The 17,419-nt window shown below is 64.8% G+C and overlaps 1 protein-coding gene across 2 annotated transcripts; it reads left to right on the top strand.

The window, feature by feature from the left end:
• The first annotated feature begins 594 nt into the window (after window positions 1–594).
• Window positions 595–16,041, top strand: LOC122431043 (toll interacting protein). 2 transcript variants are annotated; one of them, XM_043452084.1, is made up of 6 exons: window positions 595–750; window positions 8,625–8,774; window positions 10,476–10,658; window positions 11,369–11,521; window positions 12,003–12,093; window positions 14,052–16,041. In XM_043452084.1, the coding sequence occupies exons 1-6, from the start codon at window positions 718–720 to the stop codon at window positions 14,261–14,263; spliced, it is 822 nt and encodes a 273-aa protein (XP_043308019.1). In that variant the 5' UTR covers window positions 595–717; the 3' UTR covers window positions 14,264–16,041. The 2 variants fall into 2 exon arrangements, with proteins under 2 accessions (XP_043308019.1, XP_043308020.1); XM_043452085.1 differs by lacking the exons at window positions 10,476–10,658; window positions 11,369–11,521; window positions 12,003–12,093 and having other exon boundaries at window positions 14,052–14,108.
• The last annotated feature ends 1,378 nt before the right edge of the window (window positions 16,042–17,419 follow it).

Below are 17,419 nucleotides of genomic sequence, written 5' to 3'. Positions count from 1 at the left end.
GAGGGCGGCTGAGTCTGTGACGCGAGGGGGCAGCGGCGTTCCAGCTCGGGTGGGAGAGGGTGGCCACTGGCGGGGGGTCCACGCGACTGACTGGAGTGGCCAGCGGCTTATAGGATTGGGGTTATATAGTCTCGTGCTGCTGCCTGGAGACCGCCTGTGTCGACAGCATAACACCAGGCCCAGGGAAGCCGCCTCGGACGGAAAAGCGCAAAGCTGTGGAGACTCCAGAGACGGCCCGTCCAGCAGCGTCGGGCAGACAGTGCCGAGGAGCCAGTGGGCAGTAGGGGCATCGCGCGGCCTCATTGCCCGAACACTCGGAAGGCCGCGGCCGAACCGGGTCACGCTAGCCACTCGCGAGGCGCAGCCGGGGCACGAATCAGCTGCAGCCGCGGCGGCTCCAGTCAAAACCCGCACCCGCCAGTCGCGTCCCACTGCCAGCCCCGCCCCGCCGCGCAAGCGCACACTGCCGGCTCGGGAGCCATTTCACGGGGCCGCAGCGCGGGGTGGCGGTGGAGGGGTGCAACTGCGCAGGCGCCCGGCGGGAGCGCGCGCGCCTGCGCGAGAAGCCGGAAGCGGCAGGACGCACTGCGCCTGCGTCAGGGCCGGGCGGGGGCGGGGCCGCCGTCAGCTGACTGAGGCGGCTGCGGCCTCGGGGGACCGCCGTCGGGTTGCGTCTCTGTCAGCTGTTGGTGGGCTAGACGCGGGGCCGGCCGAACCATGGCGACCACCGTCAGCACGCAGCGCGGGCCGGTAGGCTCCGGTGGGGGCGGGCTCCGCGGCCTTTGGGCACAGGGAGGGCCCGACACCAGCCTCCGTGCGAGCGGAAGGGAGTCCCCGGGAGGGAGAGGCCGCGCACCGTGCGGGTCCCCGGAAGGAGGAGGCCTCACGCTCACTGGGTCCCCTAGGCGGGGGAGGGTCGGCGCCCGTTGGTTCCCCGGGAAGAGGAGGACCCGCACCCACCAGCGGGCCCCCGGGATGGGTGGGCACCCGCTGGGTCCCCGGGATGGGGGAGGCTCGGCACCGGTTGGTTCCTCGGGAAGAGGAGGGTCGGCGCTGTTACGTCCCCAGGAGGAGAGTCGGCGCCCGTTGCGTCCCTGGGGTGGGGGAGGGTCGGCGCCCGCTGGTTCCCCGGGGCGGGGGAGGGTCGGCACCCGCTGGTTCCCCGGGAAGAGGAGGGTCGGCGCCGTTGCGTCCCCGGGGTCGGGGACGGTCGGCCCCCGGCGGCTCCCCAGGATGGGGGAGGGTCGGTGCCCGTTGGTTCCCCGGGAGGAGGAGGCCCCGCCCCCACCGGCGAGACCCCCGAGTTGGGGAGGATCGGCACCCGCTGAGTACCCGGAAGGAGGCGGAGGGGCACCCGGACAGCGCTTGGATGAAGGAGGGTCCAGGCGCGGCTGTGTCCCTCCGTTTTTTTGGTAACACATGAGGGGTCCTGAGCTGGGAGTCCCCTTCCGCCCCCGGCCCTGGAGCCCTGTCTCCCGCGGCTACTGTGTCCTTGTCCAAGAGCAAGACTCGGGCTCCTGGGGATTCGTCTCCAGCTCCCGTTCGGACTGGGTTGAGGTGCCTGACCATGAGCCGTGAGGTTTGTTTGTTTGTTTTAATCACAATCAGGGCCTTGAGTTGGGACAAGGTTCTGGTTAATGCTTTGATGTGGCTTCACCAGGGAAGTCCCCGCAGCCCCGGGCTCCTCATCTTCCCTGTCAGAGTGGACAGATCTTGTCTGTGTCTCTCCCAACCAAAGAAGAATCCATCCACACGACGTCTTTCTGTGTTTGTGGAAGGCAGGTTTTTTTGGAAGCCTGTTGGGCACAGGTGCTCTTCCTGAGCATTTGAATGGGACATGGACATAACAGGACTTCGTGACAGATGTGGGTGTGGAAAGGTCCCAGAGTCTGTAGGCTGGTTTCTGGCCCCTGACTTCATGTCTCCGTCTTCACTGCACATGGTGACTTGGAGCCGGCTGAGCATCAGCACTTCCTCCATTCTCCATGAGTGGCTCATCAGAGAAGCTCGGGGAGCAGATCATTGTCGCTCCCCTGGGGCGGGGGCGGGTGTCCGTTCTGTCCCGGGTCAGACCTGTTGGGAGCTCCGTGCCTTCATCAGGCAGGATCCACAGGCAGACATATATGGGCCTGCTCGGACCCAGGTGAGGGGAGCGTGTGGTGAAGGCGGGCCCTCCTGTCGTCCAGAGGGACATTGGCCCTGCGCTGAGGTAGGGCTGTGACAGGCCCAGGCGGCAGAGGGTGTCCGGATGTGAGGCCTGTGCCGTTGAGGCCCCAGTGACCCAGACGACTGGCACGTTCTCTTGTCCGGGGCTCGTGGGCCCCGCACACGGACTGGCAGGTGTCTGTGGGGTGCTCCTCAGGAGCCGAGCTCACGCCGCGAGTGTCGGTCTGGGCCAGAGCGGCTGGGGGCTCAGGGCCCTTGGGCCCACTGGCCTCGGCATCTTGTGCAGCATGGCTCACTGACGCTGCCGTGAGGTTTGCAGAGGAGCCAGGGCTGGGCCTGCAGGTCTGAATTGGAATCGGGGTGAGCAGTAGCCTCCCTGGGCCGGGGCATGGGGTGAGTAAGGGTTGTGGAGGAAGCACGTCTGACCGAGACTTGAGGGAGGGGGAGCGTGGAAAGCAGAGCTGGAGAGGGTGGGGAGAGGAGGGCGGGGGGTCCTGAGTCGGGGTGCCTGTGCCAGAGGGCGGGGGGGCACTAGAGTGTGCTTTCTGTTTTTTGTAGAGCTTTTGCCTGGTACATATCCTCTCGTTGCACGTCTCCCCACCAGCCCACCCCCTGTGGGTGGACTGCACTTGTAGAGGCTTTCCCTCCAGTTATCGGCGTCAAGGAGCCCTTCCTTTTGCAGTTACCAGAGGCTGGCGGAGACCTCTTCCCTTGCCAGGACGCATGGACTTGGTGTTGCCTGCGCCCCCACGTGCTGTCCTGTATGTGCCTGGTGCAGTGGAGGACCGCGGACGGTGGGCTTGTGGCAGAACCGCTAGACCAGCCGGGGCTTCCCGTGCCGGCCCTGGCTGGGTGGCACGCCTGAGGGTCAGCCCTCTGCCAGGATTCCCAGTCCGGCCCACACAGGACAGGCAGTGTTCAGCCTCAGCCCAGGGTCACTGATCAGGGGATCCGGGCCGACTCTGAAGTCTGACTCTCTCCTCCCAGGCCTGGTGAAGGACGGATGGGCAGGGTCCCCAGGCACGTGAAGGCAAAAGTGGGCCCGCCCACTTGGGGGGATTCCCTCTGTCCCTGAGTAGGGAGCCTGAGGGGCTCGGAATTGACTTAAATTCCAGAAGACGTGGTTTTTGCGTCTTCATGATAGTTTTCCCTGAATGGCCACTGAGGGTTGCCTGCCCTGTGCTGTCTGCCCACTCAGCAGTGCTGGCGTTTCCCTTCTGACTACCTTCTCCACCCTGTGCTTCCGTCTGGTCCACAGAGGATTAGAAAGCACTGGAGGGCACCCACGGGAGTAACTGTGTGGGGGTCAGAGGAGGTTTGTGGCATGTGTCGCTGCAGACCCCTGTGCTACTGGCCAGCTCGGCGGGCAGCGGTCAGGCTTGGTCGGAGGCTGAGCTGTGCTGTGTGCCCACAGACTCCAGGCCGACGGGAGCAATGAGGGCCACTCATCCAGCTTTTGGAGATGCTGGCTGGTCAGCGCAGCCCTTTTCTGTCTTTTCCCTCGTGAGGCCTGAGGGCGAGCTGTGGGGTGACACCACGTGGCCTGTGATGGCCAGGTCCTCATCAGCCTTGCATGAACTGATCACTGTTGCTGAACCTGTGACCCACCAGGGGTGGCAAAGAGTTGTGTTTGAGTTTTATTGCTTGGTTTTGGCGGGCCTGGTAGTGTAGGTGAGTGCTCTCTGCTTGTCCTTAAGTGCAGTCTGTATGGAAGGCAAGATGCAGGCTCAGTTCTTGCTCTGTCATTTGCAGTATTCAAAGGGAGGAGTGGTTTTTCTCTTCGGGCTGGTGCGTGGCTTTCTCTCTCCATTGGAGACTGGCTTGACCTCCCTTCTTGCTCAGATGGCCCGTTCTCGCCGGGTGAGTCCGTCCCTCTGGCCCAAGTCCTGGGCGAGGGGTGGCTTCTCCGCCCAGCTGGCCCATGGCCTGATTCCCCAGGCCCCATGAGCTCTGCTCTGGATTCTCTGCAGCTGAGTTAGGAGCGCTTCCGGGCTGAGAAGGGCCCTGTCTTCCTGTGAGTCAGACCTTGTTGCGTGTGGTGACCCTGCTGGCCGTGTACAGGCCTTTCTTGTTTGGTTTGTTGCGATGAGGGGACGCCAGCTTTCTTTCAGGGAGTGTCTGCCTGATGGGTTTTCGTTCTTGGAGTCACTCTTTCTGAATCTGTGTGTCAGGTGGGTCTGCCATCAACAGCACGCACTCGACTGTCAAGTTTTCACCCTTCGACGGGAACGTGTTGGTTTTTTGTGCACAGTTACACACGCTCTTTGTTCCCAGCACTTTTTTTTGTGCTTTTATTTGCCTGCTTTTCTTCTCTTTCTCTCCTTGCCTTCTGTTGGAGTCATCAAACCCAGGTAAGTTCCATTTTCGCTCTCTGGAGGTTTGGAAAACATGTCGTCCTTCCCTCCTCTTTGCAGCCCTCCTGGGAGCGTCACCGTGCGGCCCTGGGGGCTCTCAGCTCCGTCACTGTAACAGCCCTCCTCCTGGGCAGCAGGTGGCCTCGGTGACCTCTGCTTTCCTCCCAGGAGCCGTGTTATTTTGATGAGCTGGTACTTGTCCTGATGGACTTGTTCGTCCTGCTTTCTCTGGTTCCTGAAAGGTCTGTGTGGTGTCTGGGACTCTTGAGCTCACGGTACCCTTCTCTCAGGGTGTGAAGGTGCCCGTGTTGGTGGCGTCGGCGTCAGACCCCCTCTGCTCTGGCGCCTCTGCCTGCGTCTGCGCGTCCTTCCCCCCACCCCCGGCCCATGGGAGGTGTGGCCCACAGCTCAGCTCGAGGCTGCTGGCCCTGCACGCCCACCCCCCAGTCCACCTGCCCCCCGCCCCCTCCCCTGCCGATTGTGCTGCCGGGGCGCACAGGAGCCGGGGCGGGGTGGCGGTGGGGCGCAGCAGGGGCTGCTGCCTTTCGACAGTGGGCAGGCCCTGGGGCCCAGAATCCACCTGCACTTTGTGGGGCGCGGGAGTGAGCAGGAGGGAATGGGGACTCGGGTGGGGGCCCTGTGGTGATTTCTCTGGGGTTTGTTCTGGAGCCTCTGAAAATGGCTGCAGCTGTGGACACGGGTGACGTCCCTCCCTGTTGGAGGCTCCGTCTTCACGGGAATTTCCTTCCTTCCCTGGGACCCTCCCTGGCATTCCTGTCATCTCAAGCGGCAGCCCCAGTCCCCTTGGGGCTCCCACCAGAACCTCCCGCACAACCACAGGCTCTCCCGCGGCTCTGCCTTCTGAGCAGACCCAGAGTCAGTTCCTTCTCAGCCTGGGCACCTCCACACCCGCCTCCCCTGCCCAGCGGGTCTCTGCTGTCACCCCTGGGCCAGGCCGCAGGCAGAGCCTGCTGTGCGTGCGGCCCCTCCCCGCTCGTCTCCGAGTCAGAGCCTTGCGCCCGTCCGTCCTCTATGCTCCTGCCCTCCCTGGCTTGCCCGGCTCTGGCCACCTCCCCACCGGCCCTAGAGCTGCCCCCCGGGCTCCCAGCCAGGCCTGTGCCCCGTCCTCCCCAGGTCCTGCGTGCCACCCCTTCCTGCCTTCAGGTCTCTGCAGAGGTGGCATCTTCTCCCAAGGCCACCTCAGCTGGCCATGCCATCTGCCCTCGGGCAGCAGTGGGACCTTGTGCGATTGCCTGTCTTCTATTGTGATACGAACCCCGCGGGAGCTGTGATTGCCCAGCATCTGGCCGTGACGATGCACACATACGGTGGAGCTAAGACCTGTCAGTGCCGCGCCGGTCCGCCCGGCCCTGGGCCCCGCAGCCTGCAGCGGCCGGTTTGCTGGGGTGTGGACGGGGTGCCCCGTGTCAGTCGCGCCAGGTCCAGAGCGGCGTGAGAAGCACTGGAGCTCCTGGCCGAGCCCCCAGGAGCCTCTCGCTGTCCCGTCAGCGGCGCGGTCTGGTTCTCGTTTGGCCGCTGGTGTCTCTCGCTGGCCCTCTGGCGGCCTTGTGCTCAGTTAATGCCGCCTCTCGGTCCCCTGTCTGGGGCTCGTGGACTGTCCGCAGGGCTGGGACAGCCAGACGCTTGGGCTTCAATGGCCTGTGCGAGTCTGGGCCGTTTAGAAAGTTGGGGCGGCCTGCAGGATAGGAACGGGAGGAGAGCTGGCGTCTGGGAAGGACGGAGCTGTTCGCAGTGACACCTGGCAGAGGACAGGGCTGGGGGCTCCATGGAGCCCTTTGGGAGCCGCCCCCTCCTCGGCCGGGTTCAGAGGCGCCGGTGGTACCTGCCTTCCCTCTGGTGGCTTCCAGGTTTTTCCTTCGCTTTCCTTGAGGCAGGAGGAGGGTGGGTTGGGCAGGGAGGGTTACCGGTGCGGAGACCCACCCCGTGGCTGCAGTGATCCAGGTGGTGACGGTGGGAGTCTCAGGCCTCAGCGGGCACGTCCTGTGACCTCCCGGGGGTGGGGTGCATTGGGCCGAATGTGTGGCTCACTCCTCCCCACGGGCCTCTGAGGCTGCTGTCTGGCCAGTGGGGCCAGACCACCCCCGGGCAGGGAGCCCCCAGGGCCTGCCCTGGCCCGCCGCTGACTCAGGCCTCAGCCTCCCGCGGTGGCTGGCAGGCGAGCTGAGGGCAGGAGTCCCCAGGCACCTGCAGGTGGGCAGCTGCCTGGACCAGGAGTCTCTGGGTTCCATGCTGCTCCACCAGCCCTCAGCTGTGACGACCCCCCCCGCCTCCCACCCAGGCCTGAGGACGGTGAAGGGGGCGCACAGCCCCGGGAGTTGGCTCACGGCAGGCACACGGACTGTGGAGGAGGGGAGTGGCCGTTCCTGACTGTCGCTCTGGCCCCGCACGGCCTGTTCCCCCGGGGTCCTCAGGGCTGGGTGGGCGGCCGCTCTGAAGGGCAGCGGGCGGGGGTGGGCTGTGCTCAACCCCGGGGCGTAATCATGGGGAGTCAGGGCTGAAGACGAGCACCGGGCAGGCTGGGGCAGGACTGTGGGCAGCCGGCAGCAAGCGGGCCGAGGGCTCTGGGCGGGTGCATTGCGGGCACACGGGGTCTGGTCTTGGTGCCGTGGAAATGGGAACTGGCGTATCCCAGGCGCCTCAGCCCCTCCCGAGGGGTGCAGCCCGCAGAGTGTCATGAGTGGCCTGCCTCCTGAGGCCCATCCTGGGGCCCGCTCAGCTGCGCCACCGCCCAGGAGATGCGCCCCACAGCGCCTTGGGGAGCGAAGGAAGGTGCTGAGCCTCTCCTGGCAACGCGGGCTCCGGGGTGCCTGGGCCCGCCCGCCCTGCACTGAGCCTCGCAGCAGTGGAGTTGGGGGACGTGGAGCGGAGCCTGGTGTCCACAAGGAACAGACCGTGGGGGGACAGTGGGGAGAGTGCCCGTCAGAAAGGCCCCTGTGCTCCTCCCTGGTTCCCGTCTGTCCTGCCACTGGCATCAGACTCCCGGGGGGCTCCCTCCTCACTGTACCGGTGCTGGTTCTGGGGTGAGAGCCAGCATGCTGTGAGAGAAGCAGCGGGGCCCCAGAGCTGGCAGGCACCCTTGGGTGGCTGTGAGCTGCGGCAGGCGCTCTCCCAGGGGCACCATGAACTGGGGAGGCGGGTGCCGTCTGCTCGGCACCGCAGGAGCCTTGGCGTCTGGCAGCGTCTGGTGGTCCCTGGCGGCCACTGTCCATAAACACGGTTGCCAGAGCTCACCGTGACATACGGGGTCTTCTCTCCCGTGTTCCCTGAAGCCGCCGTGTCCTTTGGGGGCCCTGCATGGGGGTCTGTGAGTGCTCTGGGTGCTGGGGGGCCGTGGCCCTAGTTCCCCCCAGCAGCCAGGCCTCCGTCGTGGGTCCTGGGCTCTGGCTGCACTGTGCCCCCCGGCCCTGCACCCCCCCACCCCCACCTGGCAGAGAGCAGAGGCGGGTGGTCCAGGTCCCTGAGCACCCAGGGGGTGGGCAGCGTGCCCTGGGGGGCATCCCTCCGTGTTCACCACCCCGGCGGAGCCCAGCTGGCCCGAGCTTGGTCTCCTGTGGTCTCCTTGGAGTTGTCACCGTCAGACCGCGTGCTCTCCACATGCGGGCGTGTGCCCGGGAGCCACCGCCTTCCCGTCACGTCCCCTCTTCAGGGCCAGGTCCCGGGGCTTCTGCTGGTCAGTCTTCTGGCTTCGTGGTCTCCGGGGTGCTTCTGAGTGTGAGCTGTTCTCCTGAGGCATCCGCACAGAGGCTGTTCTGAGTCTCCTGACATCCCAGCCTCAGGCTTCACCCGTGAACAGCTCTCGGTGGAGAGGCCGTGCTTGCCGTGGTCCTGGTCTGCGGCTGGGACCGCCAACACGTGGACAAGCATGTCTGAGGCCTGAGAGCGGCTTGCAGCCCCAGCGAGGGCGTGAGACCTGCCTTCAGGCAGGGACATGCTTGGGCCTCCACAGAGCACCGTGTGCTGGGCACCCTGCTCCCGGGAGCACAGGCCCTCGGGGGCCTGCAGGCTGGAGCCCTGGCCCCGCGTGGTGCAGGCAGGGAGGCGGGCCCGGGTGGGAGGCCCTGCACTGACGCCGCGCTCCCGCAGGTGTACATCGGAGAGCTGCCCCAGGACTTCCTGCGCATCACGCCCACGCAGCAGCAGCAGCAGATCCAGCTGGACGCACAGGCCGCGCAGCAGCTGCAGTATGGAGGGGCGCTGGGCACCGTGGGCCGCCTCAGCGTCACCGTGGTGCAGGTGGGTGCGGCCCTCAGAGCCCACGGGGCCAAGTGCAGACGCTGAGGGCGGGGGGCAGCGGCAGGCGGCCCCGGGGCTACTATGGAGAGCGTAGCCCCTTGGGGTGGGGCGAGGGTGGGGTTTGGGGGGCAGCGAGCAGCGTGGAGCAGGTGAGTGGGAAGCAGACGCCCCGTCCTGAGCTGGGTCCAGGGCTCCCTCAGGCTCTGTGTCAGGAAGATCGTGGGCAAGGCTGGAAGACCTCGCATTTGGCCTCCTGGGGGGAACCAGTCCAGTTCAGGAGCCCTTGAGTTGGGGCAGGAGGAGGGTGTGTGACCCCACGGCCTGTTGCCGGCACCGGGGGTGGTGGGCAGTGACCAGAATGGGGAGATCACGGCAGGAGCAGGCAGGGAGGAGAGCCACGCTTCAGCGTCGGACACGTTCAGTCGAGGGTGCTTGAAAGGCAGGTGACTGAGGCTCAGAGATGAGGACTTCGGGGGGAGGTGCTGCGGTGACATGCAGCACGTGTCCTGAGGCGGGCCAGCCAGTCCTGTGTGGAGGGGCGGCTCTGGGGCATGATGCGGGCACACTCCAGAGCTTGAGGGGTGTTGGCACGGGAGGGGTGCAAGGAGGCTCCCGATGGGCGGGGCTTCCGCAGAGCCTTCGGGGGGAAGAGACGGCGTCTCACAGGCAGCAGGCTCTAGGGGCTTTTTAAAAAAATTAAGTCTGTTGAGTATGATTTACATGTCAGGACGCACTGGTTTGAATTAATGTGCTTTTGTTTCTATGATCTCTGACACGTGTTCACCCCTGTGATAAGAGCGTTTCTCCAGCACCATGGAAAGTTCTCTTCCCTCTGCCTGTTGTGGGCCTGCCCTCGGGCCCCAGGGCGCTTCCTGAAGTCTGTCCGTTGCTCAGCAGGAACTGGGGTGCCAGCCCTGGCCGCTGTGATGCGTGGGCTCCAGGGGATCAAGCCTCTCGGAGTGGATTCCTGGCCCCCCCCGCCCGGGCACTGGGCAGGGTCGGTCACTGCTGAGAGATTCCTGCCTGGTCAGGGGCCAGCACGGTCACAGTCTGAGGATGCAGGGAAGGCCTTGGCCAGGCCTCGCTTCTCGGGGCCCCCGTCCCCCTGCTTCTCCAGGGCTCTGCCTGTCACAGGGCGGCCTGCCCTTTCCACCCTCCTCCCCAGGAGCAGTGGTGGGGACCCAGCCCCTCCCAGCAGCAGGTGTGTCCTGAATCAGGTGTGTCCTGAGACACTGGGCCCAGCCCAGACTGCCTCCTCATTCCTGGGCCCCGGAGCATGGTTGTCCTCGGAACGGGCTCTGGGACCCCACGGGCAGCACAGTCTGAAGATGCGCAAGGCCATTATCTAAAACCGGGCAGGTTTGCACTTGACCTGCATAGATTCCATGTACTCAGAGCCATGCCTGGGTTCCTCGTGACGCCTCACACGCCGCACACACCACGTGAGCACAGCTGTCGTACAGTGCAAGGCTGCAGACACACTTCCTGGTGTGGCAGAGTCAGGGTTTGCTTTTGGAAGTTTCTGGAATGTTCTTTCCTGGTCCAGCGCCTTTCTCTCTCACTCTGGACCTGTGGTTGCAGACAGCACAGTGGTGGCCGTGTCCCGTGCGTCAGCACCCAGAGCGCACGGAAGCCGTGGGTAGTGGGGAGGCCCCTGGGCTGACAGCTGCAGCCCCGTCTCATGCGGCAGCTTTGTTTCAGGCCAAGCTGGCGAAGAACTATGGCATGACCCGCATGGACCCCTACTGCCGCCTACGTCTGGGCTACGCCGTGTACGAGACGCCCACGGCCCATAATGGCGCCAAGAACCCGCGCTGGAACAAGGTCATCCAGTGCACCGTGCCCCCGGGCGTGGACTCCTTCTACCTGGAGATCTTCGATGAGGTGGGCACCGCGCGGGCCACTGCACTTCAGGCTCCTGGCCACTCCGGAACGTCGGGCGTGTGCACGCCGGGCGCTGTGGTGTGACAGGCGCTCTGCCTCAGAGTCTCTGGAACCTACACTCAGACACGTCACCACTGTGTCCAGAGCGTGGGCGTCGCCTGACCACACAGGCCAGGCACTGCTGTCCGCATGTGGCTCGGGGGTCACGCAGTCAGGCCCCTGGCTGGGTGGGTATTGGCCTCTTTGTGGGTGAACAGCAGGAGCCTCCTGAGTGTCCCTGGGGTGTCAGGCACCCTGGGGCCTTCCTCAGCCTGGCCCTCCACGTGCCCCAGCCCTCCTGAGGCCGACTTGGGGTGGGGTGGGCTGCGGGGCTAGGAGAGGCTGCGGTGCTGGGGTGGGGTGGGCAGCAGGGCTGGGAGAGGCTGCGGTCCTTGGGTCTCAGCCCCCCTCCTGTGTCCTTCCTCCTGACCCCCAGCCTCACCTCTGGGGCCTGGGGTGGAGGGGGAGGGGAAGGCGTGCTTCGGGGAGTGTGTGTCTGTGGGGGCCTGGCCCCGCAGGTTGGTGCAGGCGATGGTGGTGGCCCGCTGGAGCCCCTCTTCCCTGCCTGTGGACCCGCAGGAGTGGAGTGAGGAGGGTGCTCCGTGCTGTGCACCCCCTGGGGGGGAGCCCTGGAGCCTCTGGGGTCACACGCCTTCTCCCGTCTGCCGCAGCGAGCTTTCTCCATGGACGACCGCATCGCCTGGACACACGTGACGATCCCTGAGGCTCTGAAGCAGGGCAAGGTGGTGGACGAGTGGTACAGCCTGAGCGGGCGGCAGGGCGACGACAAGGAGGGCATGATCAACCTGGTGCTGTCCTACACGGTGAGGCCGCTGCCCGGCCCCGGGGCTCCCGGACCGGTTTACTGTGGGTTCCCATGTCAGCACGTGTGCTCCTGGGTACACCCTGCCCTTTCAGCAGACGCTTCCATGCGGACAGAGCGCTGTTACTGTACTTAACTAACTGTCACCAGAGAAAGGCCGTCCTGAGACGTCAGGGGTTTGAGCCTGAAGTTTACTCTTCGGTTTATATTCTCGAGCAGCGTCATCTATCGATGACCTCTCAGTCATGGTTCCACAGGTCTGACGACAGACGCCTTCCACCCGAGTCGTCATCTGCCCGCAGAGGATTCTGAGGGGAGTCGGTGTGAAGGGGTGTCCCCAGTCTGACGACGGGGACAGGGCGCGTCCCTGCCTCAACCTGCGGGGCTCCAGGCCTGGTGCCGTCCCCTCCCAGGCGCTTTCGGCGAGGCTGGGTGTGTGTGTGTGCTGCTGTGACCCCTGGGTCATCTTTCATGTCTTTCAGTCGCTGCCGGCTGCCATGATGGTGCCACCTCAGCCTGTGGTCCTGATGCCCACCGTGTACCAGCAGGGCGTGGGCTATGTGCCCATTGCAGGTGCGTCTGCCCTCCTCGCGGCGCGTCTCCTGGGGTGGCGTCGGAGCAGGAGGGAGGTGTGTGGGGTGTCGGCTGGGCCTGGTCTGCAAGCGGTACCTGGAGAGCCTCCCCAAACTGGGGGTCTGCTGTCGCGTGAGAACTTCTCCTGCACGTGTAGGGAGTACGATCACTCTTTTCTCTTGTTGGTGCAAAGAAGGTGAGTTGAATTGTATGGAGATGGGGAAGCATGATTTCTGAGTATCGAGTCACCGTAGCACAAGGTCACGTCCTGTTGGGCAGACAGACGGACCGCACGCCGGAGCCCTCCTGTGTCCGTCGCGTTCCTTCCCACACACGCGGCAGTGTTTACCTTCATGACAGCAGTTCACATCGTGCAGCAGAGTCAAGTTGGGTTTGGCTTTTCTCTTGGATTTCTGCGCCTTCACGTCAGCCTGTGGTCAGTTCCCACCCTGGCTCTGATTGGAAGTGACGCAGCCCCCCTGGGTGTGAACAGTCTGTAGGATGGGGCGGGACGCGAGCGTAGGAGGCTCAGAGCCCAGGAGACAGGCAAGGATGTGAGGATGCCGTGCGCACGGTGGTGGCCGCATCCCCGAGAAACCTCTAAGCTTCTGAGCAGAACGCGGTGAAGAGTGAGGACTGGAGTTACAGCCCTGGACCCCCCAGGGGGAAGGGGCCTGAGGAGAGTCAGGGTGTCTGCTAAAGGTTGAGTGTTCCAGAAGCATGGGAAATGCAGGGTGGGGGGAGGGGGGGTACGCTGCAGATGATGGGAGCTGGCGAGCAAAGCTGTCAGCGTCCCTGTCTCAGGTCCCCTTCCTGCTCCCCACTGGTGCAGGGTGGCGGGTGGGCGCCTGCCTAGCTCCAGAACACCTGGGGCCTTGGTCTCACGAGGTTCAAGGGCCCATATGGGACCCAGCACCTCTCGCCTCTCAGGATGGCCAGGATTAAAGGCTGGCGGGCGGTGGGCGCAGGTGGCTGGGTGCTCAGCGGGGCCACCCAGGATGGGCAGGGGAGGAGGGGGCCGGGGGTGGGGGCAGGGGAGGAGGGGCCAGGCCCACTCCTGCTGTGGGTGTGTCCAGCACAGGTTCCAGCTCACCCCTGCGGCCGGCACCCCTTTATCTCAGCGCTTGTCGGCCCTTCTGCTGGTTTTGGTTTGGACGCGTTTGAGCTGCCTTTAAGGTCATCTGAGCTCAGACGGGAAAGGAAGCCATGTGAGCTCTCGGGCCTGGTTGGGTGACTGTGCTTTTGAGTTTCTAAAAGCAAACGGCTTTAAACCCTTTTCTGCTTTTCAGAGCGATGGTTGACCTGGGCTCTGTCCCTGAGCTGCAGGTCCTCAGTAGCACCTCTTGCCTTTTGCTCATTTGTTTTCCTCACGAGAGGGTCACAGCTTTGACTTGGGGTCCAGTGGCTCCAGGTCTGAATCTTCCAGGAGCTGAGATGCCTTGAGGTTCTCAGCATCCACAAGGGAGTGAGGGGGTGCGGCCAGTGTGACGAGCCCATGTGGAGCGGGGTGTCTGCTGCCCCCAGGACACTGAGCCGGCCGCCCTGTGGGTCTCCTTCCTCGTCAGGGTCTGACTGACTGGGTATCCAGCTGGGAAGGCCTGTCCTGGAGAGCTGGCAGAGGGGGCAGCGGGGGAGTCTCGGTGCTGGGGAGGGGGGCGGGCAGCTGGGTGTGGCCGTGGTGGAAGGGGTTGACCCCCGTGGTATAAATGGCCGAGGTCTGCACACCCCTGTTTCTCCCAAGCGTCTGGCCTGTCTGAAAGGTAATGTTGGGGGCTGAGATCTCTGCGGAGACCTCTGGGGTCATGTTTGAGGGGGAAACCTCTGTGGTCATGTCGGGGGGGTAGATCTCTGGGGTTGTATTGGGGGAGACCCCTGGGGTCGTGTTGGGGGGGAGACCTCAGGTGAGACCTGGGCCCTGCGGTAGAGGTGCTGCCCGCTGAGCCCACCTCTGCTTGCAGGGATGCCCGCCGTGTGCAGCCCTGGCGTGGTGCCCGTGGCGCTGCCCCCAGCCGTGAGCGCCCAGCCCCGCTGCAGTGAGGAGGACCTGAAGGCCATCCAGGACATGTTTCCCAACATGGACCGGGAGGTGATCCGCTCCGTGCTGGAGGCCCAGCGGGGCAGCAAGGACGCGGCCATCAACTCCCTGCTTCAGATGGGCGAGGAGTCGTAGACACACCTGCCGTCTCGCTGCCCGCCCGCCCAGCTCCCCAGAGCACCATCCCCAGCAGATCCCTGTGAACGCGCCCCGCATAGCCCTTCCTCGGACGTCTGTGTAGCCCAGTCCACACCCTCGTGTGGGATGCATGTGGTTTTGGTTCTTGCAGCCGTTCTGGACGTGGTCGGGGCGGGTGGGGTGGCTCTCCTCCCGCCTCCTGTCAGAGGGTGGAGGCGGCGTGTCCCGTGCGCACACCCACTTCCTGCCGCCCGTCCTCCCAGGGTGCTCTCCTGGGAGCAGCGCCCCCTCTGGGTTGACGGGTGGGGTCTCGTGATGCTGCCTGGCTGGGTAGACCCACTAAAGTGAGGCAGAGAATCCCCTAACAGCTGCTGTGGGTCAGGTTAGGACTTTCAGATGGGAAACTCGTCTCCTCCCCGTGGTGGTCTTCGTGGGCCTCTCGCTGGGGCCGGGCAGACCTCGCCGCGGGGCCCAGCCTGTGCGCGGAGCCCTGGCCCAGCCTGGCGTCTGCAGCCACATCCTGAGCCTGAGGCCCTGCGTCTTTCCTGCTGCCTCGCCCCTCTGTGCCATGTTGTCCCAAGGGGTTGCCGCCCCCCCGACCCCCCGCCAGACATGCTCTGGCCGCAGAGCTCAGTGAGGTGGAGTGCTGGAAGCAGACCCCGTCCTTGTCCTTGTCTGTCGAAGGGCCTCTAGGCACTCGGCTCACTGCCGACCTTATGTAGGAAGCCCTGGGCCCCAGGCTGGGTCAGTGTGGTGACCGCTGGCACTGGGAGGTCTTCCTGAGAGGCAGGAGGTGCCCCGTGGTGTGCACCCTGGCATTGCGTATGGCCGTGGACACCGAGGATGGGGACAGGCTGGGTGGCGTGGGAGTGAGAACACTGAGCGCGCTCTGATGGGGTCACTGGCAGTCAGCCGTGGTCGCCGCTTTGTCTGGAGATCTTTCCCAGTCTCGGGACGTGGAGACGGACCAGGCGGTCACCCGAGGTGGCGAGGACTGACTGCAGTCCTGTCCTCCACATAGGCTTAGTGTGATGCCAGTCAGCGACGCTGTGCTCTGCCTCCTGGGCCGGCAGGCGAGCTGACCAGGCTCCTCCCGTGATGGCCTGGGGGCGGGAGGCCTGCGAGAGGGGGTGCAGACCACCGGTGCCTTTGCCGCAGGCTCTCTGTAGATGCGTGAGACCAACGATTGTGCAGCCACAGACCTGAGTGCAGCGCGGTGACCACATGCAGCACGGCTCCAAACGCCAGACCCCAGCCCCGGGCACCCACCCAGTGGTCCCACACCACCCCCATCGCTGCCTCCCCCGCCTGGGCCTCTGAGGACAGGAGTCTTGGCTTCAGGGCGGCTGCAGATCTGCCAGCTCTCGGGGTCCTTTCTCGTGGACGCCTGCTGCTTCACTGGGTCAGAGGAGGCTGTGTCTGTGGGGACTCAAGACGTCCGACGGCCCTGCTGTCCCCGCTGCTCTGCTCACGTCCGTGCTCACGTCCAGGCCGCCCCTTGGGAGGCACTCAGCGCGGCACCCGTGGCTGCCGGGCCCAGGACTGGGGCGCCTCGCGGGTCATTGCTGCTCAGTGTCGGAGAGGAGAGGCGTGTCCAGTGGGCTCCCCACCCCACCCCTGTTTGAGGAGCCGTGCTGGGTGTTTGCAGAAACAGTCCTTGGAGCTTTGTGTTTCAGATCATTCTGTTGGGGTCCAGGGTCCACATTCCTCTTCGATTGTAAGATATGTTTGTACCTTTCAGCCTTCTAACTTAATAAATGGTCTATGTAAAAACAGAGAAGTCCAGTCCTTCAAAGAGAGTTTACTGTTTTTGTTGTGTTTTAATCTGGCTTGTAAAAAGCCAGTTGATGAAACGGTCACCAGCAGACTAGTGAGTGAAGGCACAGGGCAGAGGCTGGACTCTGCCCGCGAACCTGGAGTGTGTCCATGGAGCCCAGAGTGTGAGCCTGGAGCCTGGGCCTGGTGTCTGGCTGGGCTACCAGAGGACAGAGGCTGGTCATTGGCTCCAGCCCGGGATGGGCTCTGAAATTCCAAAAGCTGGGTCTGCCCCGGGCAGTGCTCCAGGTCACGGCCTGTCCCCCCCAACCCCGCAGCCAGTCCCGCGCCCAGGTTCAGGGCTTGTCAGGCCCCCAAGATGCCTCCCCAGCCCTCCGTCACCCACGCCTCAGCCGCTGCAGCCTGCACACTGGCCCCCCCTCAGTCATGGGCAGAGGGGCGGGCTGGCCCCACCACTGTGGCGGCTCCAACAGTGCCCGTCGCGGGTCTCCACTCCCCTGCGGGGCTCCCTAGGTGGGCAGTGCTGCTGCCCTCGGCTGCAGGCCGGCTGCGATCCTCCTGAGGCTCCTCCCTTCCCACCAAGAGCTCTGGAGACTCATGGGTGGGCCAGGTGCCCCAGCAGCAGCTCTGGTCCTTCCATCTAGGTTTCCCCGCGTCCCCTCCCCTGAGCGCCAGGGGGATGCACGGGCGCCAGACCCTCGCCCGCGTCCCCCCTGACGCTGCAGGGAAGATGCCGGGACACAGCTGCAGGGTTGCTGGGGCTCGGGAGGCTCACTGCTGAGCCTGCCACCCTCTGCGGGCTCCTGACCCCTCTTGGTCCCCACAGCTGGCCGGCCCACCCCAGGGCCGGGCCCCGTGCAGCTTCCCAGCCCCCTCACAACGCCCGCCCTCCCCACACCCAGCCCTCTCTCGTGGGTCATCTGGACACACCCCTTCTTCCTCTGCTTCCAGCTGGGTTGCTGGACACACAGGGGAGGAGGCACAAGCTTCTGCCGGCACGGCAGGACTCGGTCAGCGCTTGTGGGATGAACGACGGCAGGAGGGGTTCAGAGCTCCGCTAGGCCCTCCACACCGTGGCCCCGAGGGCAGGGCACCTGTTGGAGACGGGTCCCTGGTGCGGGGGCATCCCTCCAGGGCTCTTCCCTGTGCTGACAAGAGTGAGTTATCCTCATTAGCGCTTCCATTTTTATATTGAGACGTAATCTTTAGGGACTTCCTGGTGGGCCAGTGGTTAAGACTCTGCACTTCCACTGCAGAGGGCTTGGGTTTGATCCCTGGTCAAGGATTTAAAATTCCATATGCCACACAGAAGACCTAAAATAGAATAAAATTTCTCTTGAAAGAAAAAGGTCTATCATGGATCACATGGGAGGCTCC

Source organism: Cervus canadensis, chromosome 29 (genome assembly GCF_019320065.1).
Source record: "Cervus canadensis isolate Bull #8, Minnesota chromosome 29, ASM1932006v1, whole genome shotgun sequence".
Taxonomy (NCBI): domain Eukaryota; kingdom Metazoa; phylum Chordata; class Mammalia; order Artiodactyla; family Cervidae; genus Cervus; species Cervus canadensis.
The sequence above is the reverse complement of the archived record's forward strand: the minus strand, read 5'-3'. Positions and strand labels throughout refer to the sequence as shown.

Excerpts from the sequence above, each read along its gene's own strand:
- LOC122431043 (XM_043452084.1), top strand. The coding sequence starts at position 718 with ATGGCGACCACCGTCAGCACGCAGCGCGGGCCG. Across the intron at positions 751-8,624 it reads TCAGCACGCAGCGCGGGCCG|GTGTACATCGGAGAGCTGCC; the intron begins GTAGGCTCCGGT and ends GCGCTCCCGCAG. Across the intron at positions 10,659-11,368 it reads ACCTGGAGATCTTCGATGAG|CGAGCTTTCTCCATGGACGA; the intron begins GTGGGCACCGCG and ends CGTCTGCCGCAG.